Source organism: Lathyrus oleraceus, chromosome 7, assembly GCF_024323335.1.
Source record: "Lathyrus oleraceus cultivar Zhongwan6 chromosome 7, CAAS_Psat_ZW6_1.0, whole genome shotgun sequence".
In the NCBI taxonomy this organism is placed as follows: domain Eukaryota; kingdom Viridiplantae; phylum Streptophyta; class Magnoliopsida; order Fabales; family Fabaceae; genus Lathyrus; species Lathyrus oleraceus.
This window is the reverse complement of record NC_066585.1, coordinates 441802573-441813394: the sequence shown is the minus strand read 5'-3', so window position 1 is coordinate 441813394 and position 10822 is coordinate 441802573. Positions and strand designations below refer to the sequence as shown.

The 10822-nt window shown below is 35.2% G+C and overlaps 1 protein-coding gene across 1 annotated transcript; it reads right to left on the bottom strand.

The window, feature by feature from the left end:
- Positions 1-1007: 1007 nt before the first annotated feature.
- On the bottom strand, positions 1008-3563 carry LOC127104247 (carotenoid 9,10(9',10')-cleavage dioxygenase 1). Its single transcript, XM_051041440.1, has 8 exons — positions 3558-3563; positions 3344-3443; positions 3168-3230; positions 2936-3046; positions 2681-2847; positions 2462-2566; positions 1294-1387; positions 1008-1192 (listed from the first exon to the last, which is right to left on the bottom strand). The coding sequence occupies exons 1-8, from the start codon at positions 3561-3563 to the stop codon at positions 1008-1010; spliced, it is 831 nt and encodes a 276-aa protein (XP_050897397.1).
- Between the last annotated feature and the right edge of the window lie 7259 nt (positions 3564-10822).

The window sequence follows — 10822 nt, the reverse complement described above, 5'->3', positions numbered from 1 at the left end:
TCATACCAAATGAAACATGTACATTACATATATATTTTACCGTAACAAATACTAGAAAAATAAAACAAAGAAGAATGTCGGATCTATCCTGGAGTTGTTCTCTGTCCATGTCCATTGTATCAAGACTCACGAAAGAAATTTGATTTGTCTACGGGTAGACTCTAATTCCTCTTAACTTGCTGTAAAACAGATTAAATGTGTCTCTCAATTATCAAAAATCATGAAACATATCCACACAAAAATGATACAAATAATCCTATATGCTAAGTCAGACTATAACTCAAGTTCCTCAAGTTCCTCAGATACATGTACGTAAAAAAGATTATCCCTAGTTGATATGGTAAGGGAATCTTCCAGCTTAACCAGAAGTCCTCGTTTGAACCCGGTCCTAAGTATGCAACAGTGTGAAATCTCCCAGTCCTAGACATACAACAATGTTAAATCTCTTGAAGGAGAGCTTGGCAGCATAATGGTCCTCCCCGACTCGTCGGTTAATTCTACCAAAAAAAGTTATCCCCAGGATAATGAGAAATTCTAAAAATCTAAGGACAAACTTTCATAGAAGAATTAGAAGGAAGGATAGAAAATTGTTCAAATTACATCTCAGCCAGCCAAACATCATGATTCACGTCTCCTTGGCACCTCCGTCATCTCCAATATATCCAAATTCAGACTGCAATCCAAACACATGCATTACTCAACCCAAAATGATACATGTATAGATATAAATTTTACTGTGACAAATACCAAAAAATAAAGACGTTTGATTTATCTATCCTGGAGTTGTTCTCAGTTCGTGTCCATAATCCACAAAGATGGAAGGAAGTAAGAAACTAATATCTATGATTCAAGTATGTATGTTTTGTTATCATTACAAAATTTGAACACTGAAATTAATGTCAAATAAAGATGGAAGAATGGATAACATCTCAATGTTACCACCAGAGTGGTTGCCAAAGCTCCCAGGAATATAAATGTACATCTTCTCTTTTCTTAAGAAATATTTCTTATAGCCAATGCTCTTCTCTTTTAGTACGTTTGTCTTCGTCATCGTCAACGAACATCTTGTTCACCCGTGCAAGAAAGTCTCTGATAGTTGGGATGCCTACTTCTTGATCTTGAATTTTAGCCTTAAGTTTCCGGTGTACTCCAAAAAACTCTAGACGCAACTTCAACTTCAAAGGCTCCATCTCTTTAAAAAAAATCAAAAACAAATCACAATGGTGTGTATAACCACATAATAGAAGACGAGAACTAGGAAAAAAAGCAGTTTAATCGAATCTCACTTTTTACCGGCAATTAATACTCCACTAAAACATAAAAATATATGAAATGATATAATATAGACCTTTTCCCTTACCAATGGCATTTTGAAGACAGCCGATTGCTGTTGAATCACATTATATGACATTACCAAATAAGTATCAGTTAACCCTCTAGGAACTAAATGAAGAACTAAGTCAACCATGACGAAAGGCTCGTCACGCCGTTTACTAAACAGAGCTCAATTTAGCAGATGAGATTCTTACAAAAATCACACACAGTAATAGCTCCTGGTGAAATCATGTCGCAAAGAGATATCCAAAAAATTTCATCTTGAATAGAGATTGCTTATATAAATCCCAAAGCTTCCAAAGACCATATATCCTGCTAATGGCACTGTAAGTAAGCACAAAGAGAAACCACAGTGAACAAACATGTGCACGATAACATGGGTTAACAAAGGCAATTTTAGCTACAGAGCAAGTACCAAGCTCGATGCATTGCATTTAGGAACGAAGATAGAAATCCCTCACTCAAAGAGAGATATTCTAAAACCTTGGTTGTTCTTATAGATACTGCATGACACTACATTTACAACTTCCAAGAGAGAAAAATACAAAGAATTAGCCGAATCACAAAGGATAAATAACCAGGTAGAAATCACCGTCATGCCGGAGTTTGTCAAGCACTAAGAAATATGTGGTGTTCTATGCAACACTAAGAAATATAAAGCTTTTCCTTGACAGCCCCGCTGGCCATGTCCAAATTTATATTCTCCATGCGGCACGTGATCAAAACAATTTCATCATCCTCTTCCCAAGCATTGGCCAGGGGGAATATGAGTCAAATAAAAGATGAAAATGGACACATTCGTCAGAATTAAATAATTTACAGCATAAATTGAAGCTTTTTTTTACTAACTTTAAATTGTGATACATTGCTGCTATTCTATTTTGAAGTGATTTGCATGTTACTGAAAGGTGTTTTCAAATTTGACATTACTATGAATCGAAAATCAAATGAATGAGGAAATATATCGGCCTCGCTTTTTTTTTTTAAATCATCAGGAAATTCAATTTCACAATCATTGGATTTTACAAATGATCATTATAGAATATCAATCAACATATTATATTAAGGAGAAACAAAGCAAGCAAACATACCATTGTGGAAAATGAAGCAATTTGGTAGTTCAAACCATCTGATATTGCTTCTCATCCTTAGCATACCAAGGTAAGACACCAAAACGAGCTTTCTTGGTTGAATCAAATGAGAATATCAAGGTCTTATTCTTCACCATTTCCTGAAATAATACATTTCAATCAACAATTCAAGATTCATTTAATTTCCATCAAGTGATATTACTAACAAACTAATCTTTAGCTAGATCATATGAACTACCTTTGGCCTAAAGTACAGAGGAAGGTCCGTAAATATTGAATAATTCTCTGATGGCAAAGTCATGCATCAAAACGGGGTCTGATATTGTTATTGGAACAGGATCTTGCATAAAACCATCCTTTGATATTACCCTGTATGTGACATATGGTGCTGTATGTGAATATCCAAGTGTAAACATCTCCCCTGCATATAGGAAAGTTATTTGTTGGAAATTGGAATTACTTTTCCATTAAATCTTTCAGCTTCATCGCTTATTTCAATATTGCTTCACCAGTAAATGGGTCAACTTTTGGATGGGCAGTGAAGTTATGGCCTAATCTCTTGTCATAATCTAGCATGCCAAGTGTCTGCAAATCACCGTCTTCTAAAATTTTAATAGCATCTGCAAAATTTAAAATGAGACTACTTCAGTGCCGTAGTAGAATAAGTAAATACAATTATCGCTAGTCAAAGACTGTGATACAACTATGAGAGTGCTAGAAGCAGAAAGGAAAAGTACTCACAAGGTTTGTCTCCTTCGGAGAGTGCTAGAAGCTTCTGATGGTGATATACAAGAGCTGTATTAGCTGGTAAACATGAGAGTCTGAGCACAAGTTAGATTCATATCTTCACATCCATATACTAGACCTAACTTTTCCAATTTCCAAGTTAAAAACAAAGGTTTCGTAACACAGATTACCTGTTCCGTGTCCATAAGAAACGTCGAATATTTTCAATTTAGCTCTTAACATTTGCATGTTAACCATCAACAGTCCAAATAGACCTTTGAGATCTCCAATCTGAAAATAGCAAACAAGAAAAAACATTTATCTTGTGCAACTGTAAAACAAGCATTCAATCATTCACTAGTATACTCTTCGCCAAGCTTCTATACTTTTACTTTTTTTATATACCTTCATAAATTTAGAGCCATTAAAATTCTTCTTGTTTAAAACGAGAAGTTTTCACGAAGCGGGAAACATATGAAGCTTTTCCATCTTTGATACGCAAACCATGGATCATTCTGCAAGTAATTGATACATAGATTTACGTTTTGTCGAGCATCGCTCCCTTATCAACGTTCACATATAAAAGCCTTTAACAACAATCTAACTTAGCATGTTGACATAACAGAGAATATTTTTCTAACCAATAACCAGCAATGTAATCTCAACTTACACATCTACCATAAACATTTTCATTCAAGCCAAAATAACGTACGCATATCAATGACGACATCAAGAAGCCCAACCTGCATCACATTAGGGAGAATAATTAGCATGGATAGCAAACATAACAGCAACCAATTCAATTCTTACTAACCACAAAGTATGTTCAGTCTACTATCATAGTTTCCATTTGTTTTCTACTAGCTAACACAGTGTGATAACAGTTCTAGCACTTCATTTTGATGACTAAGTTTAGAAATTTTTCTAACAACCAATTTTCCAAAAAATCACATACATTAAAGTTTACTCCAGTTTGGCCCGTCCAGCTTCTGTCCAGTTTACTGCAGTTCGGCATCAAACCAGCTGCTAGCTACTATTCATCGTCAATGCGGCATTCGACTCAGTCACCATAGTGCATCATAGAAGTAATTGTTGGTAGATATCCACCCTACAAGTTTTAACATAGGAATGGATTTCACTTTCACACATCAATACAAAGTTAACAAGGAAAATAATTCAACACAATGCAACAGGGCTCATTTGGTTTTCTAAACATAACTAACTCCCCAACATTTTATTAACTTTTCACTAACAACTTACTTTTAAACCATAACAAAAGTCTCTAACTGAATCAACTAATCTTCTAACAGAAAATAACAGCCAACTAACTTAACAAACATAACACTTCCCTAACCACCAATACATGACAGTGACTAACATTGAAGTCCTAACCGCATTTTAACCGATTTCTAACAAACTCTAACAAACAAAAATTACTTCATGAAAGAAATTTCTAAACCGTTTTCAGGGAGTGAAGGTTATAAAAGCTCAACTTCTGTTAGCAGTAGGGGGGATTTTCATTTGTTTCAACCTTCAACCTTCTCATCCTTCACCTTCACTCTCTAATTCCATTCTTCATCACCTTCAATCGAGTCCTCAACCTTCAACCGACTCTCAACCAAAACCCTGCAATTCTTCCATCTTCTTCACCTTCAATCGAGTCCTCAACCTTCAACCGACTCTCAACCAAAACCCTGCAATTCTTCCATCTTCTTCACCATAACCTACTTCTGCAAGAACTTCAACACCTCCATAACCAAACAAAATCTTCACCGCCCAAAGCTTCATCATCATCACTAACAGAAGTCTGCAAGTCTTGTACGTACCAAATGCTAAGCAATGGATTCAAAATCCAACCTGCAAGAAGAATGGAAGGAACCAGAATCAAATGGAGAACCAACTTTGGTAATTGAATCCTCAACCAATTCCCCATTCTGAAAACGAACAAAAGCACAAGAACACAACTGAATTGGCGGCAGAAGAAGAAGAAGCAGAGACTTAAATTAGAAGCAGAAAGAGAACGGAGGAAGGAAGTCATTACCTTTGTGCATCAGAGCTCCGACACAGGTTAGTTTTTCGGCTTCATTGTGAACCCGTTCCGACACCGGTTAGTTTTTCGGCTTCATTGTGAGTAGACAAGAGTAGCACCAGCTAACTCAACCTCACCGAAGTGACCAACAATCATTAAAGAAACCATAGTGATTGAGTAGTATAATAATTTTGTAAGAATCATTGGTAGTGAAAACATGAGTTGATGTTTTGCCTCCTCGATGTCCAAGATTTTATTCCACCATTTATGTTGCATGCAAATTAGGTGTTGATGTGCCATCTGGAATGCTACTTGTTGCCATGTGAACTATCTTACTCTTATCATCTCTTCATTTATTCTATATGATAATGTATTTATCTAATAACAGACAAACAAATATGAAAATGTATACCACAAAATTTAACCTTACCTGCACAAATCTCAGATAGTTGGGATGCCTACTTCTTGATCTTGAATTTTAGCCTTATCTCCAATTTGATGCACAAGTATAGGCCTTCGACAACTCTTAAAACTTCCGCATACTTCACAAAACTCCAAACGCCTTGCTCCATCTCTTTAAAAAAAATTCAAAAACAAATCACAGTGGTGTGTATAACCACATCGAGAACTCAGTCAAAAAAGCAATTGAATAGATGACGGAGATCTAGTAAAAAACGCAGCTTAACCGAATCCCTTTTTTTACCAGCACTTAGTACTCCAAGACATAAAAATATATGAAATGAGATAATATAGAAATGAGATAATTTAACGCCGCTTTGGCCTTCCCTTACCAGTGGCATTTTAAAAACGTCCGTTGAATCACATTCTATGACAATATCAAATAAACATCAGTTAACACTCTAGGATAAGCCATGAAACTAAATGAAGAACTAGGCTAACCATGAAGTAAGGCTCTTGCCTAATATATGATTAGGGGTAAAGCCGTTTACTGAACAGAGCTCAATTTAGCATAGGAGATTCTTATAAAAATCACATACAGTAATACCTCCTTATGAAATCATGTCACAACAAGCTATCCAAAATCTTTCATCCTGAATAAACATAAATCCCATATATTCTGCTAATAGCATTGTAAGTAAGCACAAAGAGAAACCATGGTGAACAAACATGTGCATGATAACATTAGTTAACAAAGGCAGTTCCAAATTCTCCAAACCAAATGACAGGTCGCAGGAATAAAGTGATTTCACCAAGATATTCCAAATTACTACATCTACAGAAAATCATGCTCATTATGCTGAAAAAATAGAACAGTAGCCATTTGCATCATTATGAAATACAACAGTAGCCATTTGCGGATTATGTGTTATATGCAAGAAAGAAATCTCATGTTTTATCACAAAGCAGAATGCAAAGTATGTGAACCTATTATGCCTACCATGGGTTTCTAAGCTAACCTACATTTCTAGGCTATCACCGCTGTAACATCCAACAGCTGAAAACTCAAATGATCTGCCAAAAGTAGAGGCTAAGTATCAAATCAAACAAAGATGATGCACCACAACCTACAAAAAGATGATGATTCATTGGAACAAATTTCCCATCCAATTTGCAATGACATGTACTCATATGAAATGACACAGCTTCGGTCTCCTCTAAATATAAAGGAGTCCTTTGGCCGGCAAACTGTAACGAAGAGGATAACTTCTTATGAGGAGTATCATAATCATAAATAATAAATAAACACAACAGCAAAAAGAAAAATATAGAAAAACAGACACATCTTGTCAAGAAAGAGATGGACATGTCCTACATAACCACAAATACTGAAGCCCTCCATCTGCAAAACACAAAAATTAACATTTCTTCAATACACTTGCATAGGACGCCTATATTCCAAATCAAGTGTATATTTAACAAAAAAAATTGACCTGTTAAATGCAAAGGTTCAAATTCCACGAAATTCATAGCCTTTCTCCAATGAATCAAGCAAAATGTCCAAGACATTCATCTAAGCGGTTCCCACAGTACATATTCCATGTGACGCCTACCTGAAGCTCACCAAGAAATCGTGAAAACAAGATCTTAATATATACAAGTAAACATGAAGAATCGATAGTCATAGTAGAGATCACCAGATGAAAATCATGTTCTAGCTCCAGTTGCAGACTCTATGAGGGATACCCATTTGGGAGAGATGATTTTTAGTTTCATAGCTTCTCTCCCATGAAACATCCAGTAGAATGTCCGCGACAATCATCTAAGCAGTTTTCACAATACATATTCCATGTGACGCCTACAGGGAACTCACGAAGATAGCGAGAAAATAAGATCTTAATATATACAAAGAAACATGAAGAATTAATAGTCATAGTAGAGATCACTAAATAAAAGTACAACAACAACAAAAACCAATTGCAGCCTCTTGTGCTCAATTAGGCTCCACTTATGCCAGGTTCTTGCACCAATTGCAGATTCTGTGAGGGACACCTATATGGAAGAAAAATTCAGTTTTAGCCTTATATATCAGATATGCAAGAATAAAAATGAATAAGAAAAAAAGAAATTGTAACGAAGAAGGTGGAAAATCAACAAAACAAAAAGATGCAAAAAACCTGCAGAATTCCTTATCCTCGAGATAGAAATGTATTCTAGAATATGGTATGGTTTCTTGTATGCCTTCAACTAAAACAAGACACGCCATTAGAGGACCTCTCTGCCTGCAGCTAGAATGTAAACCTACGCCTGCCACAAGTGTCAACATCCAGATAAAAGACTAAGGATCTTACAAAAGGAGATGTTGAGTATCAAAGTTAAATTAAGATTGAAATGTGAATAGTATTAGTAGAGATGACCAAAATAGGGCATAGCAACAAAGGATGAACATTGCCAACAAAAGATGAGGATTCATTGGAACAAATTTCCATCCAACTCGAGAGACCATGTAATGATAATTTTGGTTTCATCCTAATACAAAAGAGTCTTTGGGCAACTGCAATGTATCATAATCATCATTAATCACAAATAAAAACATCATAATAGAAGAATGCAGCACAAAAGTTAATTTCTCCCCAACCAACCAATCACCATAACAAACTCGTATCTTGTAATGAAATCCTCAACTTGGGAAAAAAAAAAAGTAATTCCATAATCTTGTATTCTAATTCAGACTATAACCTAAGTTCCTTGTGTATAGACATGTACAAAAGCTTCATTACGTGAACAAATACAAAAATCAACATCATCTTGTAAGAAAAAAAAGATAACCCCAAAATGAATGAGAGAGTGTGAAAATCTAAGCACAAACTTGCATAATAGAAGAATTAGAAGGTATGGTGTAGAAATGTTCAAATCTATGTTTAGATCACCAAATTAAGGATAGCAGCCAAATATTCAGCCAGCCAAACATGATGCCTTGTTAATTAGTTCACACCGCAGGGGCACTCATCTCCATATTCAGACCGTAAACTAAACACATGCACTACTTTACTTGTACTCATACCAAATGATACATGTATAGATATATTTACTGTGACAAATACTAAAGATAAAGACTTAATGAAGAATTTTGATTTATCTATCCTGGAGTTGTTCTCTGTTCATGTCAATTGTATAAGACTCATGGAAGAAATTTGATTCGTCAATCGGGAGACTCTAATAATCAAGACCACTAAACTAACTGCAAAACGGATTGGATGTGTCGCAATCGTCAAAATAATTATGTAAAAATTCTCACAGATCTTTAAAGAAGATTAAAGAGAGGAGATTATTTGAAGTTCTTGATGTCTACACTTTGAGAAAAGCAGACACGTCTCAATTTAGCCAAGAAAGAGGTGCAGATGTACTACATAAGCATAAATACTAAAGCTCTCCTAATACCTGTATTTCTTCTGCAAAATACAAAAAAACAGCATTACCTCATTACTCTCTCCCATGAATCATAAAATGTACAAAATAAAATCATCTAATTAGTTTTCACAGTAAATATTCCATATGACGTCCAGAAGGAACTGGCATAGAAATGAGAAAACAAGACCTTGTGTGAAGCTCTTGATGTCTACACTTTGAGAAAAGCACACACGTCTTGATTTAGCCAAGAAAGAGGTGCAGATGTACTACAATAGCATAAATACTGAAGCTCTCCTAATACTTGTATTCCTTCTGCAAAATACAAAAAACAGCATTACCTCATTACTCTCTCCCATGAATCATCAAATGCACAAAATGCAAAATACAAAAGACAAGAGTCTTTGGGCCAATGAAACAGAGAGGATATCCTTTTAGGAGTATGAATCATAATCATAATCATCATAAATCACAAATAAAAACATCTTAACAAAAGATTATAGAAAACCTATCCAAACAAAGTTAAGTTCTCCCAACCAGCCAATCATCATAACAAGCAGCACATATCTTGTAAAAAACTCCTCAGCTTGGGAAGGGAAAAAAGTAATTCCATAATCTTGTATTGTATGCTACGTCAGACTATAACATCAGGTTCCTCGTGTAGACACACACAAAAGCTTGACGTATAGACACGCACAAAAGCTTCATTACCTGAAGAAACACTAGCATGCATAGAAGAATCAGAAGGAATGATGCAAAAATATTCAAATCTAAGTTTAGATCACCAAAGTAAGCACAGCAACAGAATATACAACCCAGCCACAGAAAATGCAACCCAGCCAGCCAAACGTGATAATTCAGGTCTCATACCAAATGAAACATGTACATTACATATATATTTTACCGTGACAAATACTAGAAAAATAAAACAAAGAAGAATGTCGGATCTATCCTGGAGTTGTTCTCTGTCCATAACCCACAAAGATGGAAGGAAGTAAGAAACTAATATCTATGATTCAAGTATGTATGTTTTGTTATCATTACAAAATTTGAACACTGAAATTAATGTCAAATAAAGATGGAAGAATGGATAACATCTCAATGTTACCACCAGAGTGGTTGCCAAAGCTCCCAAGAATATAAATGTACATCTTCTCTTTTCTTAAGAAATATTTCTTATAGCCAATGCTCTTCTCTTTTAGTACGTTTGTCTTCGTCATCTTCAACGAACATCTTGTTCACCCGTGCAAGAAAGTCTCTGATAGTTGGGATGCCTACTTCTTGATCTTGAATTTTAGCCTTAACTTTCCGGTGTACTTCAAAAAACTCTAGACGCAGCTTCAACTTCAAAGGCTCCATCTCTTTAAAAAAAATCAAAAACAAATCACAATGGTGTGTATAACCACATAATAGAAGACGAGAACTAGGAAAAACAGCAGTTTAATCGAATCTCACTTTTTACCGGCAATTAATACTCCACTAAAACATAAAAATAAATGAAATGATATAATATAGACCTTTTCCCTTACCAATGGCATTTTGAAGACAGGCGATTGCTGTTGAATCACATTATATGACATTACCAAATAAGTATCAGTTAACCCTCTAGGAACTAAATGAAGAACTAAGTCAACCATGACGAAAGGCTCGTCACGCCGTTTACTAAACAGAGCTCAATTTAGCAGATGAGATTCTTACAAAAATCACACACAGTAATAGCTCCTGGTGAAATCATGTCGCAGAGAGATATCCAAAAAATTTCATCTTGAATAGAGATTGCTTATATAAATCCCAAAGCTTCCAAAGACCATATATCCTGCTAATGGCACTGTAA